Raw genomic sequence first — 23350 nt, forward strand, 5'->3', positions numbered from 1 at the left:
GACCGTAATCGTAGTCACTTGAAAACGCGCCATTTGAAAGAAAGTTAAAAGCGCGGGATAAAACAGCTGATTTACGCGTGCGCCACAATGCACGATCTACGAAAACACAACGTTCCATTCGTTCCAACACTGTGCGTATTTACAAGTCACATTGATCATTTATCCGAACACGTTATGTATACTTATCTTTAGATTGAAAGAGACCTGGAGACAATATAACACTCGGCAGCAGTCATGAAGTCAAGTAGGAGAAATCCAATTAATATAAATTACAACGGCTTCTTTTATGCGACCATGTGCCATGTTTGCAAACAGTTTGACGTCCGTCTAAAGAAGTGCAGCGGATGCAAGATGATATTTTATTGTGGGCCGGAGCATCAGAAGCAGCACTGGAGACACCACAGATCATTGTGCAAAGCCATACAGGATGTGCTGGGAACCTACAGCATGGAGGATCGCAATGAAACTTTAGAGAAATGGGACACGAAGAAGAGGAACTTTATGCTGCTAGTAGCACTGAAGCTGAAACGTCCTCTGCAGCTGTACGAGAGGCACATGTTCGAGTTCCCAAAGGAGTGCGCCATTTGCCACGAACAGAATAGCCAGTCGCTGGAGGACTGTCGAAAGTGCGCTGGCAGCTTCTGTAAAGATCACAAAGATGGTATGGAGCACAGGGATATCTGCGCGCCTCTGGAATTATGTTTTCGTATGGATCTAACAAGTGTAACTGAGCAAAACCGTCCCTCGAGGTTGGACTACTTGCGAAAGGTGTCCTACACGGATAAGATTCAGAACATAACGGACTTTATAAATACTTACGCGGATATTCGGTCGCGTTTGAAAATGTACGATATCTTGGCGGCCGAACACTCGCAGTATCTGACACGGCCCTTAACGGTGTTTCATGCTATGCAATTATTGGACTATGTTCCAGAGCGCAAAGACCTAATCATTCATGTTATAGGATCGAGTTACAATGAAGAGGCCACCTTGGTAGCGTGGGAGGTCTTGTTAAATTTATTAGAAATATCGTCGCTTGTAATCATAATGATAGGGCCAGAATTAGAATGTATTTCCAATCCGCTTTCCGTTTGCATGTCGCGACAGAAAGAATGTTGGTTTAAGTTTCACAGCGGATTGTACGAGAGCTACGTGCACGATTCGTCGTTCGCGAAGCCGGACCTGATTGTAGGATTTAACTCTGGTATTCACGAGCAGGAGTTTGGGTCCATTGAGGAAACGTGGTCGCCGTCCATACGCTTGATTGCGAAACAAAATTGTCCGGTTATCTTAACGTGTTACACGCGAGAAGAATTAAAAAACGGGGTAGAAAGAGTTAACACCATCCTGGATAAAAATATAGATTATCTGTATGGCAGAAGGAATTCATTCGCCAGTTTAAGGCCGCACAGGAATCTTGGACCGGAGAAAGTGTTTTATGAAAATAATTATATAATCGTCTATAGGAGTCTTTGTCCGTAACTAACAGGCGTAGTTTTAGTGATAGATACAATTTAAAGGCTCTGTTTATTGATGCCGAGGGAAATTTAGTGCGTGTGAAATAAGGAACACGAATTAAATTAAGCCTAATGTTTAGCAGACGCAACGGACAACGTAGAGAAAATTTGTATGAACAATCACCGCGATGTGTCTTCATAAAACAAAGAGACTCTCAGACCTGATATTTGCACAAGAAGCTTGCTTATTTATGATCTAAAAATCCTACGGACCATTTTCTATACACATCAGAGTCAACGCTGTACTGCCTTTGTCACGCATAATAGATTGTAAATGTAGTAACTGAAATACGTGAATGCAGTAATTAATTAAGATATTAATACAGTTCTGTTTGTGATAAAGATAAGACTTTTCGTCGATTGTTCGTACCTAATACAGTTTTATATCTTTGTATTAAACACACATCGAGCGTGTACGAAGTGAAGTGATAATTATTTCTCTTCGTCATCGATATATCTGATATCATATACGGGATATCATATGGTTTATTGATATACTTTAGAAGAATGAGGTGATGTAATATACAATAGGCCACAAGAGAATAGGTATCACTAGCTCTGTACAGGTTTTCTGAACTGACGTACATCGACCAATTTAATTAAATGATTTGTCATTCATGTCAGTCATGTAGACGATCAATAATCGTATCTCGATTTCTTTTAGTATTCCATGGTCTAGATAGAAAAGCACTAATTAGATTGTTAATGCTGCAAACTGCCGGGAAGGCAGAGATCATTTTGTCCGATAATAATCGAGGCATTTAAGTTGTTTTAAAAAGTACTAGTCACTTGTTGAGAATGTTTCGAGTTCATATGTAAATTGTACCTAACTGCATCTTTGTATATTACGTAAGCTGGAAAAGTATTAGGAGAATATAATTGTAAAAAAGTTACTCTATCTAGAATTCTAAAATTTTTCACGATTTTGAAGAATCGTGATTTCCCAGAATCTTTAAATCTGGAATTTTATATTCTCAAAATTTATGAAAATCGATCAAATATTAGAATATGCGAAAACAACTACATTTTAATTCAAGAAATTCAAATCTTTTTATTTTTGGTTTAATTAATTTTGTTAAAAGAACACATAAAATGCAATATTACATGAATTGTAATACAGGTTATAAACAATATAATATAATTATATATTAAAAGGTTAATTAAAAAAGCAGTGGGTCATAACCACAATTCAAGTAGCAGCCGTAAAATAATTGATTTTTTACAACGATTGAATGTTATAAAGTGACGACAAGTAACGTCTATTTCGTTTCCACCTAGAAGATGATTTATTACAACGTTTGCAAATAATTTATGTAAAGATTACAAACGCAGCGTCTATATAAATTATGCATCATTTTTTATTTCGAAATGTAAATGATTGTACTGAATATCTACAGCGTATGCGATGTGTAATGTAGAGTTTCGATATCTACATAGACTCCATATCGGAACGTTCGATTGGAAAGAGAATTTAAAAGCGCGGGAAGAAAATTAACACGTGCCGACTTACCCGTGCGCATGTCACCTAAATAAAAACATCCTAAATAGGTACCTATATTTATTATAAGTAAAGTTGACCGTTTATCTGGATAACACGTGTACACTTGGCTTTAGTTTGAAGGAAACTTTGTCGTTTGATATAACGAGACTGAGCAGAAGGCATGGAATCAAAGACGAGAATTAAAGATATCGATTATAACAGCTTCTTCTATGCCACCACGTGCCACGTTTGCAAACGGTTTGGTGATGGGGTCAATTTAAAGGCTTGCAGTGGCTGCAATTTGATCTCTTATTGTAGTACGGAGCATCAGAAGCAACATTGGAAGGAGCACTTGTCATTATGTGCCGCCGTAATGTGCGTGCTAACCTGCGGCACGGAAAAATTCCATGAAATTTTGGACTATCGGAACCAGAAGAGGTTCAAGTTTATGCAGCTAATGGAAAACATTCTGGAACGTAGTTTGAAGAAATATGAAAAACAAATGTTTATATTTCCAAGAGAGTGCGCCGTCTGCCACGAACTGACTGGTAAGTTGCTAAAGGATTGTGAGAACTGCGCTGCCAGCTATTGTACAAAACACGTAGACGGTACTGAGCACAAGGATATCTGCGTGACCCTGGAATTATGTTTTCGATTTAATTTCGTAACTGCAAGCGAGGAGCACGATTATATGAGTCATATAAATTACTTGCACCAAGTTTCCAACACGCGTACGTTTCACGACATAAGCGACTTTATAAATATTTATGGGAATGTTCAGACGCAGTTGAAAATGTCTTCTGTTCGTGTGGAAAACTCATATGAAATGTCGAAGATGGTACAGTCGGAGTATCTATCGTATCCCTTAACACTGTTTCACGCTATGCGAGTATTAGATTACGTTCCAAAACGCAAGACCCTAGTCATTCATATTATAGGCTCGACTATCGTCGAAATGACTACCTTACAAACATGGCGAGCTTTTATAAATTTAACAGACACATCATCACTGTTGATTATAATGATAGGGCAGTATTTAAAATTCGTGCAGTCACCCATTTGGTTTACGTCGGGGCAGAAAAAATATTCGGTTGAATTTCACTGTGAATTGTACGAGAACTATGTACGCGGCCCATCTTTTGTGAAACCAGATCTGGTCCTAGGATATCACGTGAATATTCATAAAAGTGGGCCCTTTGCGGAATCGTGGTCAGCGCCCATACAGCTATTGGCGAAACAAAATTGTCCGTTCGTTTTAACATGTTTTACGGAACTACAATCAAAATTAAACATTGAAAGAATTAATAGCATCCTAAAGAGGAAGGTAAAGTATCTGTACGGCGGAAAGAATCCATTCGCCAGTTTAATACCACACAGATACCCCGACACGGAAAAAATCATGTATGAAAATCACTATATAATCGTCTATAGAAGTCTTGGCCTCTAAATAAGCGAAACTTTGAGCGACCGGTACAAACTAAAAACTGGGTGTTTGATACCGAAGAAATTGTAACGCCAGCGAAATGAATTAAATCAAGCTTAATGTGTACTCGACGCAATGGAAAATGTAGAAAAATTTTGTATTACTATCACGGCGAGTCGAAACATGGTCTCGAAACAAACAAACAAGCCCCGATCTAATATTTTACAGGAAGCTTACATATTTGTAATCTAAAAATCCTAGAAAACATTCTTATAAAGTCAATTGTATCACACTTCCTATATTACTCGAGCATAATAGATTATAAATATAATAGTTGGCACGTGGATGCAGTAATTTGTATAATTCACGCCAAATGAAAGACATTAAATCGAACTTAACGTTTAGTAGACGCTGCGAAGATCGCAGAGAAAAGTACATACTCACCGTACGTGTCTTCACGAAACAAAAAGTGTCAGATCATCTGTTATTCCACAGGAAGCTTGCATATTTATCACTTAAAAATCCTAGAGATTTTTCTTTATTCGTATAATATCGATTGTTCAGTATTATTCGAGCATAATGGATCATAAGTATATTTGTGATTTTTATAATAGGTTATAAATATAACCCATTATAAATATAAATTATAATACGGTTTATAAATATAACAGCTGTCATGTGGATGCAATGATTTAAATATTAATACTTGTATATGTTGTGAAAGAGACAAGACTTCAATTGTTTGTAATATACTTTATACCTTTGTAAGAAATATACATATATTATATATCGAGCACGAACAAAGAGCTAATTATTTCTTTCTTCAATCAATAGTGTCTTATCGACTATAACGGCTTGTTCCCAACATGCGCACCTTTCAGAACCTGAACGATTTTATGAACACTTACTACGATATCTCGACTCACTCGGAAGTGTCGGACGATATTTTGAAGATCAGACACGCGCAGTATTTGTCACGTCCCTTAACGTTGTTTTATGGTATGAAATTGTTAGACTATGTCTCAGCACGCAAATATCTCGTTATTCACATTAGACGAGCGACTCAGTTCGAAGAGAGCGTCTTTAATGCACGGGAAGCTGCATTTTGTAATTGTATAAATATTTATATATATATAACATATTACAACTATTATTTATAATTTATTGTTATAATTTATTATAAATTGTTGTGCCATACAGGACAATTGATATTAATTATAACAATAAAAAATAGCTGCAAGGATATGTTGATTATAAATATGCAAGCCTCACAAAAATGTGACATGGTCTAGTATTCTTCTTTACGAACTAAGGTTTTTATATATGCTTAAATATTGATTTGTGAAAGAACTTTTCCTATATCCTTGCAGCTATTTTTTATTGTTATAATTAATATCAATTGTCCTGTATGGCACAACAATTTATAATAAATTATAACAATTATAAATTATAAATAATAGTTGTAATATGTTATATATATATAAATATAGTGAGACGATTATCCCCTTAGGGTTACAAGGCGTTTTTGAAGGAACGTGCCCAAACCTCTTATATAAACACCTCTCTCTATATCCACTTCTATCGCTATGTGGCGATCGAACGAAAAACCAACAACGTTTTTGTTTGGTTTTGAACCCGGATCTTCGGATTACCAGACCAGCGCACAATCCTCTGCGCCACGATCACCACATATAAAAATATTTATATATATATAATAATGTTTACTTTTATAATAAGATTATAAATATATGCGAGCTGACACGCGTAAAAGTGTAATAATTTAAATATTAATTATGATAAAGACAAGACTTTTCGTCGATTGTTTGTGATAAAGTTTTGTATTACTGTAATAAATAACATATCGAGCATGTACCAAGTAAAGTGGTTAATTATTTCTCTCTTCGCCGTCAATATCTCTGAAATCTTTGCATGATGTCAACGATGCCACACGCCTGACTCACGACGACGACGACGAAACGATGGCAGAGATCGAGTGGCCCTGGCAGTACAGTTTCCCGCCGTTCTTTACGTAAATATCGAGTCGTGTTTTCCGGCTAGATTTTTCACATTACTAATAACAGGTTGTACGTGCTGGAATTAACGATACTCAATAACTTTCTCTCGAAAATGCCTCTTTGGCGAGAGCTTGCGTGTCGTAGGTTAGAAACGTTTAGGTTACGGGCGAGAGTACGTACAGGTCTGGTGGTTCGAAGGGTCCTCGAGACCTTGTCTAATGAATACGCAACTATTTGTCGCAGGCTTCAGCCTCACGCCGACACCAGGGCTAAGCAGGTAGCGGCGTGGAAGAGCTTGGTACTGGAGTATCATCGTGTCACGAAGCAGGCGATCGTGGACGTTCGCGAGGTGCACACGAATCCTCTGTTCAACAACGCCAGCATAAACAGTATCCTTCCTGTTCGTCGTGTCGCGTGAACAATTATTCCATCTCGGTCATTAGTTTTCGCTAAGTTGAATTATTCATTAGTTTTTATCAGAATACCCGGGAAAAATAACAATATGTTATTGTATATGTCTCAATCGTGTAATATCAAATGATATGCAATTCTAAAATCATCGAATCTTCAGAGATCTGACACTTTTATTGGATATTCAATGTTATTATCTATTGAGATCCAAGTACGTTCTCTTAGGTTCGGTTTCGCCAACGTTGTCTAACTGTAAGCTTAGCTTGATTCGTTCTTCGTCCAACGTGTTACTTTAAAAAGAGACAAATATGAATTAAACTAAGATTAAAGTTAAGCGACACTTGGTGAAACTGGGCCCTAGGACATTCAATTATAGAATTCTTCAATGTCGCCGGCGGTAATTACGTCAATGTGACATTAAAATGATGAATTTTACGTCATAAAACGATCGACACCAAGATTTACTTTGCAATGACTGATTTATGACATGCTGTTTCGTGATGTGTGTAATAATATATTATTGCAGATTACATGATCAGTGATATATTATGTTTATCATATATTACCTCAATTTATTTTTAATCTATAATATTTAATTAAATTTGCTTTGTAAAACAAGAACATTCTTACAACATTTTGATGTCTTAATGATGTCACAAATAGGTGCTCTCGGTGGGCGATACCCAAGGAGAAAAAAAAGTCAGGATGATGTCAATATGACATCAAATTGACATCGTCCTAACTTTTTGTTCTCCTTGGGATTTTGACGTCACCATGATGCATTAAAAAATGATGTCATCTTGATGTTTTCATGACTAATATGTTCTACTTGGGCAGTGGTTTCTTGACTGGCATCTTTAACAATACAGAAAATTCATTGCGAAAAATATTCCTCCCTACACTCTAGGCCGAACGTATGCCCGCTTAGAGCGTGGGGAGGTCCAGGTTCAAACTCTGGCTGAGGTAATATTTTTCGCAATAAATATTCTGTATCGTTAAGATGCCAGTATGGCGTGGTCAAGAAAACACTGATGTTATTTAATTATAGATTTAGTTAGATCTCAATAGATAACCTCGAGCATTCAAGGAAAGTGTCGGATCTCTGAGGATCTGATGATCTTTAGAATTGGATCTCATGAGATATAATTCGATATTACATGATTGGAACATGTATGAAGAGCGTTTTCCCGGGTAGCTAATTAATCCACCATTATGTACTAGCACATTTTCGTAGTGTTCTCGTGCACAACGACATATTAATTAGGATAACTTATTCGGCTGCTGTGTCGAGACCTTAACCGCGCCATAACAGGAAGGTTGCCGTCCGAAGCTGTGCTGCTGGTATTAGAAGAATTAGGAAAATCGGGGAACGCGTCTCCGCTAGACAAAACGAAACAGAGATGGTTGGTTTATTGGCACACTTTAGAGGAATGGGGCGATGTAATATACAATTGGGCACAGGAGAATGGCTTCGTTGGCTCTGTGTGCACGTTTTTCGAATTGACACAAGGGGAGGACACGGTTGAGCAAGGTACATCAGAGAATATATTTAAATCGTTTGTCACTCGTGTCAATCGCTTACGCGGACGGTCGTTAGTAATCGTGTTATCCGTTTCAGAATTCCACGGTTTGGATACAGAAGTACTGATCAGATCGCTAAGAACGCTGGAAGCTGCCAGAAAGGCGGAGATCATGTCGTTCGATGATAATCAAGGCGTTAAGTTTTTCTAACGCTTGGAGAGCAACCGCTGCTCGTCGAGTTACATACGTAAGCTGTATTTAATTGCGTACTTGTTGTATATTATAATTTAATATATGCATTTGGATGTGTATCTATGGAATAAATTTCAAGTAGATTCCTCTACACTGGCGTAAAGAAACTTAGGCATGGCTCATAAATGCAAACATTTATTTAACACAATACTGGTAATACATTTCTTCTCTTTCCGTTTTCTTATAAAAGCAAACCAAAATCGCTCGGATGCTAAGCTAACGTAAATGTGGAAAACGCCTGATGTATTTCGAGTAAAATATTCGCGGCCGACATTATATAGCTTTTAAGATACATAAATCGTATACGGCACATAGGTTCACTCGAAACGGGAGAAACGCAAAAATCGCGACGGAAATGAATGCAAGACTTCCTGTACCAAAGTCAAGGTGCTAAATGACGCTATCGAAACGAATGACGTGGAACTAAAAAAAAAAGTTGCGCTTACACTTCTCTCGTATAAATTAAAAACTTTCGCGTTAAGTGTCAAACTTAAAAGGAAGGGGATTATTCTCGGCGCCTAATGAATGGAATGATTTTAGACCCAAGTTTCTACGAAGAGGCGCCGTAATCACATGTTCTTGTTATGAATTATTTTCGCTTCGAAGTCACCAGTCTTTGGAAAGCAACTAGAATATTACGTTGTGTTGCGGAGCTAATGTATCGCGACCTATCCCTTACTGTCGAGTCCCAATGCAAAAGAGGAAAAAAGAAAGGCTAAACTGGGATTAAGAACTAACTCTATAAACATATATACAGCATACTTGCTTGACATTTCTTTACGAATGGCAACGCCAAGTAATTAAAGATAAGGACGACCATGCACATACTATTCTGTGGAATTTTATCGAAAATTTCGTCTACGATCCGGGATTTCTTTTCCCCATTTTAATCAGATTTGTAGAAAGCAAACTTGACCTAACTCATGCGCACACCGTTGGTCTTGGTAGCGAGACCGAGAGAGAGAGAAAAACAGAAACGAAACGGTGAGTGATCTTACAATTAGCGTTCCACCATAAATATGAACATGATCTGAATTATTTACAAAACGACGTAACATCGCTGCATTCAATTCTCTTTGTCTCTCAGCTCCAGAGGCGTTGTTATTTTCCTCTTGAACAGCAGAATATGTGGCTCTGAAATTATTCATTCGATTAAGGATCGGACTACCGCGACGCCAGGTATCAATATGCCCTGAGCACGTACCGGGATCATGAACCATGTAGTGCACCCATCCCTGACTTTGCTGGACGCCCATAGCTCTCCACTCCTGCTCGGACATCAGATGGGTTCTCGGCACCAGTTTCACCATTTCTTTCGGTAAAACGACGTGTCTGTGCGAAGAAGAAAACTAATTTAACAAAGACACAAGCCCAAGTAATAAATATGCGAGAGGAGAAACGTAGAAATAAGGAAGGTGTCATGTGAAGAAGGAAATTAACTTAACAAAGACACAAGCCCAAGTAATAAATATGCGAGAGGAGAAACGTGGAAATAAGGAAATGGACAAGCCTCATTTGGATCCTGCGTCACTATATCAGTGGAGAAAAGGGCAAAATCTCTACCTGAATTCACAGTTTCTTTAACAACAGGTTGATCGAGGCCCGATATCACCAAAAGTCGCTTAACTTTAATCCCAGTTTAATTCACGTTCGTCCCTTTCTAGAGTAACAGTTGGAATGAATTAAGCCACGCTCAGAGCTAAGCGACGTTGGTGAAACCGGGGTGAATAGAAGTTTCCAACCTCGGTTCTCCGTTCAATGTTTCAAATCGACGTGGAGACACGAAGATGGCATCTTAATTTAACATTCTACCATTTTACAATCGCGACGAATTGTCCTCGAATTTTCACTCAGTCCTTCCGGCGTGAAAACAACGCGTTAAAAATCCTTCCCTTTTCCCTCACGCACGTCGTTTCCCGGCGCGTGCGTCCCAACAAAAGAATCGTCGCGTCTCAAAAAAAGAGAGAGAGAGAGAGACACAGAGCAAGATGTTGAGATGCAGAAGTCCAGGCCGGACGAGGCGAAGCGAAGGCGCCGTCTCGATCGGCCGTGTCGATTCAAACGTGTCGATCCCGAGGCCGGCTGGACGATCGGAAGGAGAAACAGAGCGGGGCGGGGAAGCAGGACGGGCCGAGTTTGTCCGGAGGAAGCCGCGCAGGCTCGCCCGACGTCGGACTCCCGCACGTAGGGTCCGCCATTGCGTCGCGTTCACGCGGGGGCCCACGCGCGTTTCGGGGCCCCGCGGGGGCACGATCGCCTACCTGTACTCGTACTTATCGTCGTAGTACTTGGCGGAGTAGTAGATGTCCGGCATCGCGTCCCTCGGCGACGCGCAACGACCGGGAGGTTGAACGCTGGGGCCTCTACGCGCTCGCTCTCTTTCTCACGCCAGGCAGGCACGGCGGGCACACCGAAAGGCCACCCTCGGTCGCGTGCGTGCGTACGCTGTCTAATTTGAAACTTCCAACGGATGTGCCGTTTGGCCGAGCGAGCGCGCGGAGTAGTGGACGCGGGACTGCGCGAGTCAACGGAGGCCCCCACGTCCCCGGGGGGGCCTCTGGGTCCCCTCGCTGGCGGAACGTCGCGGCGCCTCGCGCGACGAGAAGCGCGACGGGTCGACGGGGACGAGGAGCCGTCGTCGACGGGCCCTGCGTCTTCGTTCCTCTCGCTCACCGCGACGTTGACTCGCGTAGTCCGGAATCAGCTGCGCGCCGCTCGCGGCAAGATGGCGCGCGCTCGAGACGCTCATCCGGTTCCTCCTTCTCTCTCCCCCCTCTCTCTCTAGCAGGAGAGTGAGGTTAGGTATCGCAGGGTTGACGTTTTATTTGTCTACGTTCTCGCGGCAGTCCGTCAACGCGATGGAGAAGCACTCGCGGGATCGCGCCGGTCACGGATCGAGGAGGGAACGCGACGACGATCGCAGAGGCGAGAACCGGACGTCGCGGGGGACTCGCGATCGCGCGGAGCAGTCGAGACGCGAACTCACGGCGAGGTCCAGGGAGAGGCATAAGATGTCGAGGGACGACGACCCTCGCTCGCGTCGCGAGTCGCGCAAGTCTTCCAAGCGCAAGGACCGAAAGAGGTGAGTCCTCCCTTTGAATCGTAAAGTGTGTACCCGCGAATTCTGCTAAGCGTACGCCTCTTCTCGTTCAGGGAATCGTCCTCGTCTGACTCGAGCAGATCCAGCGACGGCTCGTCCACGGACTCGTCCTCGGACTCCACGAAATTGCTGGAGAAGCTGCAGAAGCAACGGCAGAAGCAGCTGGAGGAGCGCAAGCATCAGAAGGAGCTGATGAAGGCGACGGAGACGCCGGAGGAGAAGCGCCTGCGCCGCCTGAAGAAGAAGGAGGCCAAGGAACGCAGGCGTAAGGAGAGGATGGGCTGGGACAACGACTACCTTCACTACACGAACACGGACAATCCGTTCGGGGACGGCAATATCCTGTCCACCTTCGTGTGGTCCAAGAAGCTGGGGAAGGAGGGTCTGCTGGGCGTGGGCAGAGAGGCGCTGGAGATGCGCAACAGGCACAAGCAGGAGGAGAACAAGCGGGAGCTGGAGAAGGTGAAGAAGAGGCGGCAGGAGAGAGAGCTGGAGCGGCAGCAGAGGGAGGAGGAGATGACCATGTTGCAGAGGGGCAAGGAGGCCGCTCAGCTGGAGCAATGGGCCCGCCAGGAGGATCAGTTCCACCTGGAGCAAGCCAGGCTGCGCTCCCGCATCAGGATCCAGGACGGCCGCGCGAAGCCCATCGATCTTCTCGCCAAGTACATCAGCGCGGAGGAAGAGGTCGACGCGGTGGAGATGCACGAGCCGTACACGTACCTGCGTGGTCTGCACGTCAAGGACCTGGAGGACCTCATAGAGGACATAAAGGTCTACAAGGAGCTCGAGAGGGGCAAGAATTTGGATTACTGGAACGACATAACGGTGATCGTGGAGGACGAGTTGCACAAGCTCAGGAAGTTGGAACGAACGGAATACGAAGTTGGTGAGAGAAACGATTCTGCTTTTCTCCTCCTTCTTATTTGCTCGCCTCACGCTGTATCTTTTCTTCTTGCTTTTTTTCAGCTGTTGGCAGAAGAGAAGGGATTCACGAGTCGGTCGCCAAAGATGTCACGGCCATTTTTAAAGGTAAAACCGCGGCGCAATTGGAGGCCCTGCAGTTGCAGATTCAGGCGAAAATCACCGGGAAGCCAGAAGGCGTCGATATCGGGTATTGGGAAAGTCTTTTGTCTCAGTTAAAAGGTAAGGTGTAACAAAAAATTGGAGGGTGCACTCGAAAACTGCAAATGACCAAGAATAGGAAAGTTGCCTTTAAAAAATGACTAGTTACCGTTACTCGTTACCGAATTAAAAAGTAACTACTTACCGTTACCATTATTTAGTAACGATTCATTCCTTTTTTCGTTACTTTTAATGCCAAAACGAGATAAGACTAAATAAGAAATAAATCTATACTTAGAATGCAACTACAAGGATTATTATAGGATTTTGATTATAGAATTGTTTGGATAAGATTGTCGCTGTATCCTGTACCAAGCTATCGATTGAGCGCACTTGGAAGTTCGTCGGATCAGCCGTTATTGAGATCCGAAAATCTGAGGGCCCGTCAACTCGCGTACTCGCGTAAACTACAACGCACAGTCGGTCTCGCGCGCGCGATTCTAGCTACGCTTATACTTTGCGCGAAACACTACCGTGATATCACATGCGCACTAGCGTCTAAAAATTTATAAGTTTTATAACATATACAGTATCAAAACTTGATGATCGATTCATAAAGTGTATAAAAGATTTATAAAGTATAAAATATGAAGAGTAACGATAAAAATAATTGTTATATTCGTTATCGTTACTAAGAAAAAGTAACTACGTTACCGTTACAGTTACAGGACAAAAATGTAAAGGCTATTCTACAATTGCGTAAACGTGGTTGTTAGCGGTTGTACAGTGTTGTAAAACACAGTTTTAAACTAGCATTTCCCATTGTAAAGCCTGTTGTAAAAGATGGCTGAACTTGATCTTTCACGACTACAACGATGTAGGATGTAAAAGCTAATCAATCATTCATTTCAATTACGACGTATCTCACTCTATTGTATATTACTTTGATGTACAACACTTACTACTACTTCTACTCCTACAACCCTACAACTACGTTTACGCAATTGTAGAATGGCCTTAACGCCGTTACCAATTCGTTACCAAAGAAAAGTAACTGTAACAGTAAGGCTGATGGCAGAGAACAATCCGTAAACGCTTAAGACTGTCTCAGTCGTAGACGTAGGGCAAGGCAGAGAGAGAAACGTAAGTCGTATACAATAGCCTTTCACGACTTACGTTTCTCTCTGCCTTGCCCTACGTCTACGACTGTTGTGAGACTGTCTTAAGCGTTTATGGATTGTTCTCTGCCATCAGCCTAACGGCGTTACAAGTAAGGGCCTGAGCAGAATGGCTGTTTTGTACTCTTAAGACAGCCTAAGCCTTTGTCTTGAGGTAACGCACAATAACTTATGCCTCAAGACATGAGCACAAGACAATCATTCTGCTCAGGCCCTAAGTCTAAATCGTACGACAAATGTAATATCAGACTAGTCTTGTACTCATGTCTCGAGACATAAGACAGTTATTGTGCGTTACCTCAAGACAAAGGCTTAAAACTCAAATCATTGTCTTAAGAGTATAAGACAACCATTCTGCTCAGACCCTAACGCGTTACTTCCCAACCATGCGAATGACAATTGCGCGCGATTCATGCTAACGACAAGTATTAAATGCGCAGCTCATATGGCGAGGGCGCGGCTCAGAGATCGGCATCAAGAGAACTTGCGGAAGAAGTTGGAAGTTCTGATCGCCGAGCAAGGAGTGGCCAGAGCGGAGAACGAGACCGACGGCTCGCAGGCACTGGAAGGCGAGTCCACCGTGAGGCAAGACGAACCTTCGTCCAGCACAGCTGCCGAGAAGAACGAAAACAGCCATTCCGAGTGAGTGTTCTTTCCCTCTCGTCGATTTCGAACTTCTCTTCTGCTGTATATCGAAGTCTTCGTCTCGTCTTTTGTCGACGGTAAGAAAATGCGTAATCGTACCGAATGTTTCAGCGACGATAAAGAGGAGACGAGCGCCGCCAACGATCTGTTATCCGAATCCTTCCGCGAGTACGAGGCGGGCGGCTACTCGCCCACTTATATACCCTACTCGCAGCTCGAACCGGGCACGCTGGTCACGCAGGAAGACGAGGACAGTCAGCGATTGGAGTACGCGAGGCAGCAGGTCCTCAGCACCGGCAGAAAGATCCAGAATGTGCTGACGTCCGAGGAGCAGGCCATGCACCGGGAGGCGCGCAAGGGCATGGGCTCGGACGAGGCGCAGTTCAGCGTCGAGTCGTCGCTGGAGGCGCAGATCTACCTGTGGTCCGACAAGTACCGGCCGCGTAAGCCACGTTACTTCAACCGCGTGCACACCGGCTTCGAGTGGAACAAGTACAATCAGACGCACTACGACATGGACAATCCGCCGCCGAAGATCGTGCAGGGCTACAAGTTCAACATCTTCTATCCGGACCTCATCGACAAGAACACCACGCCGGAATATTTCCTCGTAAGATTATACGCTCCTCTCCTCCGAAACTATCGTGGGCTTAGATTTACGTTAATGATCTGTTAATCACGTTAAATAATACCCCTGTCTTCGACTTTTAGACACCCTGCGCCGACAACAAGGACTTCGCTATCCTGCGATTTCACGCGGGCCCGCCTTACGAGGACATCGCGTTCAAAATTGTCAATCGGGAATGGGAGTACTCGTACAAGCGTGGCTTTAGATGTCAATTCCACAACAATATTTTCCAGCTGTGGTTCCACTTCAAGAGATATAGATACCGCCGTTAACGCGGCGCGTGTACATATCGTTATATAATGTACAATTTTATGGACGACCTGTATATATATATGTATATATGTATATCGTATCGTTCCACGCAGCGAGCGAATCTTTTTAATATTATATTTATACAAGAACAATTACGAATAAAAGCGATCTCGTGATTCGAAGTGGCCCTGGCGTCGTGAGCAAAATGTACGGTTTCCGCAATTTTTGCAACTGCCCATACGCTTATCGCTCGCTCGCTCGTTTCGAACGACTTCCGCGCGATGACGAGAACACGCGCGGCTCGTGCCGCGGGCGCGGTAGAGTCGGTGGTTTTAAACGGCGGTCGTTGGATCGATTTTTCCTCTGCCACCTGTGTACTGTCGCACACTCGACCGCACACATACACACAGGGGGGTAAAAGCTGAGCTAATGGCAAGGTGAAGCCGAGCTCGCAGTACGCCGCGTAATTCGGTGGCAAGGAGCTGGGCGCCGTCGGGAACGCTCGCTTCCGCTTGCGCTCACGCACGATGAAAAATAAATGATCGCGTGGACCACGTATGCACCACCGCGGCCACGTTATTTACGCGTTCGCGTTTGCACGTGCGATTTCTAAAGCGGACGTTCCCGCATTTTTTTCGCGGGCAGTGTAATTTTATCGCAGTTACCTCGGCGCTGTCTCATTCCTATTCGTATTACGATTAATCGGATTCCCGTGCGGTTTCGTTCGGATTGTAACGCAGGTACCTTACCACCTGTTCGTCGGAGGGGAAAACCGCTACATATTCGTGACGTCAATCGAATGACTATTCGAAGAAAAGCGACGACCGTTCGCGCATGTATAGGAAGCGTAGAGCGAAATTCAGTAGGCGTTGAGAAACCTTCCCTCTCCAGCGCGAAGGCTTTCCGAGGCGGATCGTTGATACGACAAATTACAGAACAAAGTTTTACTCATGAACAATGAGACTGAAACACCGATCGGGCAACTTTGACTCTTTAATCGCTTTCGTATCGACGTGAGAGCGCCGGGGGCGAACTCGCGGATGCGTTCGCGGAAGAAAATCTATTGTCGGAAGGAATACGATAAAATGCTTGTGCCGCGAAGCGAGCAGCTAGCGAAGAACTTTCGTACCCGCGACTTGTGAGGATCACGTTAAAATCGCCATGAAGTGGAAGAGAGGACCGTGCGAGTTTCTGTCGCAGAAAACGTTTCTCATAATAAAGGATGACTTGGATATTTCGAAAGGTAATGTTGCTCAGTATTTCGCCGTGCCGGGCACGCTTCTTCTGGTCCGATCCTAAAGTGAAATATTGATTGCATGAATTCGAGAACAAATCACTCAAGGAGACGCGATTTCTCCTTTTGCTGCTGTTTTTTTTTTCAAAATGTAGCAAAGACGTGTCGACCCGTTGAAAACTATAAGTTCTCATTTTTGGAATAAGATCTTATCGCAAATGAAATATATGATTGTAGCGATAAACGGTCTTCTCTTAAATCTTCAACACTCTTATCCCCAGTATATTCTTCAATAATTACTTTGTCTCCAGATCTTAATTACAAATTGTCTAAATTAACACCGACAGTCGCGGTATTAATCTGATTCCAAAAATGAAAAAGCGTGCATTTCAAAGTCTCTCGCAACCCTGGCTTTCGATGGGTTAACCGATCTACGTTCGCGACCACGTCGACGCTCCCAATCAACGACAGATCGTTTTCGTCTAAGCAGGGACGACCAGGGCGGCAAACGGCAAGAAGGCAGCGGCGAAAAATGCGGCGCACACCGGCACCTGGCCGCCAAAGATGAAGCGCGTGCAGGCGTTCTGCGGGGAGGAGCCGGAGAGGCCGAAGACGGCGAATCTCGCGAGGCCGAGCGTGCTGGACCCCGCGCTCGTGGACAAGCTCGACATGTCGTTGCTCAGTAAGGAATTGCTGTGCAACTCGATGACGCGCTACCATCAGTTGACCGGCAAGACGATCGGTGGGGGCATGACATCGTCGTCGTCGTCGTCGTCGTCGCTGTCATTGCTGTTGCCGTCGCCGCCGTCGGCGACACGACGACGCCAGAGCGCCGCCGTCAGCGTCGCGACGACGACCACCACCTGGTCGTCTCACGACGACGCCCCAGTGCGTCGTAAGCGACGGAGCTTCGAGCAGATTCACGAGCCGCGGGCCGCAGCGGGCCACATGGAGGAGCTCAACGGATCGCGATCGCCCGCCGTCGCCGCGATGCAGGAGCACACGTCCGTCAAACGGAACCCCGACGTCAGGAGGCTCGACGATAACAATAATAAGTTAGTGGAGACTAGATTGCGATCGCGAATCAATCGGCTTAACGATATCCTTCTGTAAATTAAAAAGTACTAGGTATTTATAAAATCCGTACGACTCAAGTGTGATAAACACAAATTTGAAGGAATAAAGGACTAAGAGCCGTGACAGGGTGTTAATGTCTAAATATTTCATAATTTTCGCAATAAATTTAAAATGTGAAATACTTGGACATTAACGCCCCGCCACGGCTCGTGGTCCTTTATTCCTTCTAAATATTCATACTTACAATTTGAAGATCATTAAAATTTGAAAGTCTTGCGGCTTATCCGTGAAAAATACGACACCGTTTAGAAATCATAATCACTTATTCATTTTCAAGCAGCTCTCTCGTACTTACTTGTTCTAAATTCACGCGGTTAGAAACAGTCCTCCCAAGGTGCTGTCGACGGTGAAGAAGAAGAACTCGAGGTCCGGTTTATCGAATGACCTGGAAATATTCACCGCCACGTCGGCGAAAAGCGCCCCGGAGCCATGCAAGACCTGCGGACGCCCGGATCAGCCGGAGAGATTCCACAGTCATCCGAAGGGCAGTCGGACCAAAATAAAGGACATCCCGGCGTCGACGACGACGAAACCGAAGCCCGCGGTGCCGCCGGTACCAAAGTCCATCCAGAAGCCGGTGGCAATGAACTTCCGCAGCGACCGGAACAAGAAACTGGACGAGAGCGAGACGAAGTCGAGTCAGGATCGTCCCTCGCGGAACGCGGAGGACAGGTCGTCGTCTGCGCCGACGAGACGGGGCCCCAAGACCGTCACGTGCTACGTATGCGCCCGGGAATTCGGCAACGCCAGCTTCCCCATACACGAGCCCAAATGCATGGAGGTAAAGGTGGCTTCGACATTGTCGTGAAACCCTGAAACAGGATAATTAATGTAATTACCGCTGACATAGCACGATCTAATCTTTCGCTTGGCGAATCACTTGCGCGCCTAAAAATAGATAAAGCCTAAAATTGGGACACACGCGACTGGCGTTTTGACGAAGCCGTGGAGTAAAGCGATATATAAATTCGTCTTCCCATTTCGTCGCGGAAGCAACGGAAGGTCCATAATATAATAACTCTGCAACGATAGCGCGCGTATAATAAGTCAAGGCCCTTCCGCAAGATCGATGGTGGTGTAACGCCGCGTTGCATGTACCATTAAGCTCGATATCAGATGCATTTGTTCGCGTGTAACCGATGTGTCATAGTTGAGCGAGGACTATAACGCAGCGATATCAGTCGGGGGCAATTTATACGCGCTTCGGGGTGTCTTCGACCGACCGCGTTTTTTCCCCGTAACGATGGATTATTTAACGAATACTCTATATCCCGCGTTTGCCCGCACACAAGCTTAGCGCCGTGCGCGACGCTATGCGATTCTTATCTCGCTTTCACATCGCGATCCTCGCGATCGATAAGTAAAATTCATGCATTCGCACGCCGCCCTAGCTATACGAATAGTATACATATTTTGAATCGAGAGACATTAGAGCGAACGTTGTATACCACCGCAGCAATGCCAATGTGCTGCAATATAAAATCGATACAACAGTTGCGTGTTGTAAAATCATAAAAAAGCCGCGTACAAATTCGTTGGAATTCTCTTGTTAGAATAGAGTCTAGTCTTTGAGAATTTTTTTAGCAACTGATCTGCAAAATTGCACCTGTGCTTGTCGGCGAAATAACTATTCTGTATTATATATTTAATAGTTTTGTACTATAATGTTTACGCGTTTACTCGAGCGAACGTCTCTATTACAGAAATGGGAGCGCGAGAATAATTTGCTGCCTCCGTCTCAAAGACGGCCCAGGCCGCAAAGACCCGCGGTTGGTATCGAGCACAACGAGTGGAACGAAGCCGCATGGGAGCAGAGTCAGGTAGATCCATCGCAACAATTTTAATTAGCATTGCTGCGTTAACAATGTATCGCGAGGCGGTCATTCTTACGAAATGCGCCGTTTCCGCTTAACGCCGTTGTTCGCGCTACGTCAATTATATCGGACGACGGACGCGGTCCTTATTCGTCGATGATGCAAGTATCAATTATAGGACGCACACGCGGAGCTCTAGGAGCGTCCCGAAAGACGTGCCCGACGCATATTGGAATAAACTGCGAAAAGAATTGGCGTCTGAAAAGAGTTGGTCTGCAAAAATTCGCCTTACCGTCGAAATTGGAGAAAGAAAATTCGCAAGCCCGAATTTACATCTTGAAAAATTCGTCGCGAGCTTAGTCTAGAATCGAGTTACAAATTGCAATAGGAGTACGTGTCGCGTGCGCGGCCTACGGGGATTTCGTGTTGTTCACGAGTGCGTGATTCCAACGTCGAATATTAAAGACTGCTCTTTAACATCTCATATGCATACAACTCGCGCGAGCGCATATCAAATGAGAACTGCGCAGGGAGGGTCTCCGGCGATTAACTACCATAAAAAAGTCAGAATCATTCGTCATATCCCGAATGATATATCGGTGACTTTAATGCTCCGTGATTACCAACGATTTCGAGCGTCGACATTTAAGATAATCGGAAAACTTTTCTTTAACGAATCTCTCTCAGGTCACTTTGCAATTATTAATTGAATCGCTTAGTGTCCCTGCCAGCACGACAATTAATTTGCTATTAATTCGACTCGCCATAAAACGTACCATTCTTTTGTAATTAAATGCAAATATATATACCTATATACATTACGTTTTCTCTATATTACACGAAGATACGAGAACCTAGATTTTCTTATAGGAGCAATTAATCCCGTGTGCGAAGTGTGGGAGAACGTTTTTGCCAGAACGATTGCCGGTCCACGAGAGAAGCTGCAAAGCCACGCCGAAGGTACTCAAATTCACTCAGCCCACCATGGCGTTCTATTTTTCCCCACGTGTTGTCCGTTTTTCTAGAGTACGATCGAACGACTGTCCACGGCGACGATCGCACGTAATGCGCCGAATACCGTCCCATGTCGTATCTGCGGCCGAAAATTCGGTAGCAGAAGCATCGTGATTCACGAGCCTCAGTGCAACAGGCGATGGCAAGCGCAGACTCAGCAGGAAGATCAAGCCCTCTACAGGCAGAATTCGGTCGATGGACAAAGGAATTCGTCGTTGACGTATCCGGTGAGTTCTACAGGGACGGAAAGCACAAGACGTTTTAATTTCCTTGTGTCTTTTTGCAACAAATTACTTCTACAACATTTACAACCAATTATTTCCGAAACTTCTCATAAACGTTTTCCCTGTTGTGTGCGAAATAAAGCACTCGTACCGGATTGCGCGAGATAAAGCTGTCAAGATGATAATAAATAAAAAGTAAATAAATAAAATAACGTCAGAGAAAGCGCTCTTCAAACGGGACAGCAGGAGAAGAGAGGAGACGTGTAAACCGCTTGATTTTAGGATTTGTCGCAAAAGAAAACAGTTACATGTTACATTTGCGGCCGGGATTTCGGATCGTCCAGTATCGTCATTCACGAGCCCCAGTGCTTGAAGAAGTGGCATGCCGAGAATGACAAGCTGTCGCCGGCTCGGAGAAGAAAGGCGCCACAAAAACCTGAAATCGTATACATACGTAAGTCAACGTTCTCGTTTTCGCAATACTTGCACGCGCATGTGCGCGCAAACGTAACGCGGAAATAAAAAAAAATTATCGGAGGGGCATCTACAATACGTCAGGAAGAGTAGTTTAATACGCAAAAGTTATGATTGAATATTTCATGTCGCAATTCCGAACTTTTAAACGTGTCGACAAATTTTCCTTCTTTTCTCCGCGCTTTCTCTTCGTCGAGCACGAAGGTCTCGAAAAATGATGCATAATGCTCGGGATCGGGGTTTTTTTTCTTTTCTTTCCGGAGCTCATACACGTCTCTTCGATACGCGGTACACAGTTTGCCCTTTCGCGCGCATTTCTGTCTCTCACCTTGAAATTCATTCTAAATCCGCTGTCACGGTCAAGAGCACTACGGGGCGAAACAATCGGGCCGGGGCGATTGCACGTGCATGTATGATATATGAATCCGTAATGTTCGCCGTAGAATGGAAGTGGGTGTAGTCCGGATTAATTATACATGCGCCGCAGATGTATTCTCGATCGGGAGTGCCGCCTGCGAATCGATAATCGTTTGACAGAGCACGACGAAAATCTCTCGACACCCACGTCCCTTGACTTTTACGTAGGGCTAGGAGCACGCTTAAAAAAAAAAAGAAATCTACACGTCGCCGGGAACTAGGATTAACGGCGAGCCTCGAATCTAAATTCTGGAGTCGCCTTGACAGTGAAGTAGTGGCGACATTATCGATTTGAGGCGAAAGGCAGATCGTCTAAGCCGATTTAACGAATCGATTTAAGAACCGCAGGCTCTTAAAGCTCCCCCTACGCTTTTTAAAGGTACGATACAGTCGGCACTGACGGCTTCACTGTTCGCAGAGGATCCTAACACGGGTGGCATGGTGGTCGACCAGACGGCGACGACGGAGGCCAACTGGATGACGCATCTGAGCCAGCTGGTGCCCTGCAAGCGCTGCGGGAGGACCTTCAATCCCGAACGCGTCAACGTTCACGAGAAAAGCTGCAAAGGGAGCCGTTGATTATTATTCTGTCGGCAGAATATATTGTACTAATTGAGTGTCGCTTGTACCTTCTAGAAGTGTGCCGTTTGTGTTTTTATATGGACATCGAATAATATCGACTCTGTAACATAGCTCGTATGCGGCGTTCGGAATTTTTTACTTCGCTTCTACCTAGCTTAACGTTTATTGATTACCGATGTGTAATTCGCGATTGGCTTAATCCTCTGTTTTTCGAGCAGGCGCTCGGATTGTTAACGTAACAAACTCGACGCACCGCACCCGACGCGCATCTTGCGTGAACGCACGAATGCTGTTAGACATTACGGATCAGTGCATAATTACAACGCAATTTCAGTTTAATTAATTACGCAAATCAATTGTCAGCTTATTGTATACAGGGCGTCCCAATTTCATGTCCCACCACGAATAACTTAATTTCGCAGAAAGAAACGTTTCAGACGAAGGTTGTTTGGTTCGAAGGGGGACATAAGATGGTGCCATTAGTTTGACCTTGACGAGTTGCTTGAAGGTCACGTGAAGGTCACCTTTAATTTTTTAAACAAAACCCCCATTGTTTATTACACTGTCTTATACTACTAATTAATATGAATAACTTTTGTCTGAAACCTTTTTCGACTTGCCCAATACTTTTGAGATATTCAAGAGAAAATTGATAACTTTTTCAATGTTTTGCTCATATCTCAATAACTGTTTGTCGGAGGGAAAAGTGGCGCAGGACTTTTTTTTACTTGATTTGGTCCCACACAGCACAGAAAGATCGCAGGAAGATTGCAGAAATGTTACATTGCAAGACTGCAATATTGCAGTAATGTTGCGCAACATTGCTGCAACGTTTCTGGAGGATTGCAGCAACGTTGAAATGTCCGCCCTCAGAGAGATTGCAATGCAACATTATAGCAATGTTGCAGTACAATATATTTGGAATAATTTGTTGTTGTACACAAGTAGAGAATTTACTAATTACATATAC

General features: G+C 44.1%; 5 protein-coding genes across 8 annotated transcripts; 4 read left to right on the forward strand and 1 right to left on the reverse strand.

Moving 5' to 3' along the window:
* The first annotated feature begins 37 nt into the window (after positions 1–37).
* LOC105558679 lies at positions 38–5069 on the forward strand. Its single transcript, XM_012006497.1, is given in 2 exon segments — positions 38–1474; positions 3177–5069. Coding segments are annotated over 2 exon segments (2574 nt in total). The 5' UTR covers positions 38–234; the 3' UTR covers positions 4511–5069.
* Positions 5070–6298: 1229 nt separating this feature from the next.
* Positions 6299–8710, forward strand: LOC105558671 (vacuolar protein-sorting-associated protein 25). Its single transcript, XM_012006483.1, has 4 exons — positions 6299–6449; positions 6679–6824; positions 8159–8377; positions 8465–8710. The coding sequence occupies exons 1-4, from the start codon at positions 6400–6402 to the stop codon at positions 8575–8577; spliced, it is 528 nt and encodes a 175-aa protein (XP_011861873.1). The 5' UTR covers positions 6299–6399; the 3' UTR covers positions 8578–8710.
* Positions 8711–8741: 31 nt separating this feature from the next.
* On the reverse strand, positions 8742–11095 carry LOC105558672 (cyclin-dependent kinases regulatory subunit). Of its 2 annotated transcripts, none has more exons than XM_012006485.1 (3): positions 10893–11095; positions 9824–9951; positions 8742–9753 (listed from the first exon to the last, which is right to left on the reverse strand). In XM_012006485.1, the coding sequence occupies exons 1-3, from the start codon at positions 10931–10933 to the stop codon at positions 9686–9688; spliced, it is 237 nt and encodes a 78-aa protein (XP_011861875.1). In that variant the 5' UTR covers positions 10934–11095; the 3' UTR covers positions 8742–9685. The 2 variants fall into 2 exon arrangements, with proteins under 2 accessions (XP_011861875.1, XP_011861874.1); XM_012006484.1 differs by having other exon boundaries at positions 10881–11095.
* Positions 11096–11349: 254 nt separating this feature from the next.
* LOC105558673 (cactin) lies at positions 11350–15666 on the forward strand. Its single transcript, XM_012006486.1, has 6 exons — positions 11350–11701; positions 11773–12605; positions 12686–12862; positions 14400–14601; positions 14716–15214; positions 15316–15666. The coding sequence occupies exons 1-6, from the start codon at positions 11478–11480 to the stop codon at positions 15502–15504; spliced, it is 2124 nt and encodes a 707-aa protein (XP_011861876.1). The 5' UTR covers positions 11350–11477; the 3' UTR covers positions 15505–15666.
* A 108-nt stretch (positions 15667–15774) lies between these two features.
* On the forward strand, positions 15775–22891 carry LOC105558674. 3 transcript variants are annotated; one of them, XM_012006487.1, is made up of 8 exons: positions 15775–16727; positions 17206–17773; positions 18174–18636; positions 19559–19675; positions 20540–20629; positions 20695–20910; positions 21190–21361; positions 22178–22891. In XM_012006487.1, exons 1-8 carry the CDS (start codon positions 16646–16648, stop codon positions 22375–22377), a joined length of 1908 nt encoding a protein of 635 aa, XP_011861877.1. In that variant the 5' UTR covers positions 15775–16645; the 3' UTR covers positions 22378–22891. The 3 variants fall into 3 exon arrangements, with proteins under 3 accessions (XP_011861877.1, XP_011861879.1, XP_011861878.1); XM_012006489.1 differs by having other exon boundaries at positions 22217–22891; XM_012006488.1 differs by having other exon boundaries at positions 17209–17773.
* The last annotated feature ends 459 nt before the right edge of the window (positions 22892–23350 follow it).

Source organism: Vollenhovia emeryi, unplaced genomic scaffold (assembly GCF_000949405.1).
Source record: "Vollenhovia emeryi isolate VEMERY1.0 unplaced genomic scaffold, V.emery_V1.0 DF939323.1, whole genome shotgun sequence".
Lineage (NCBI taxonomy): Eukaryota > Metazoa > Arthropoda > Insecta > Hymenoptera > Formicidae > Vollenhovia > Vollenhovia emeryi.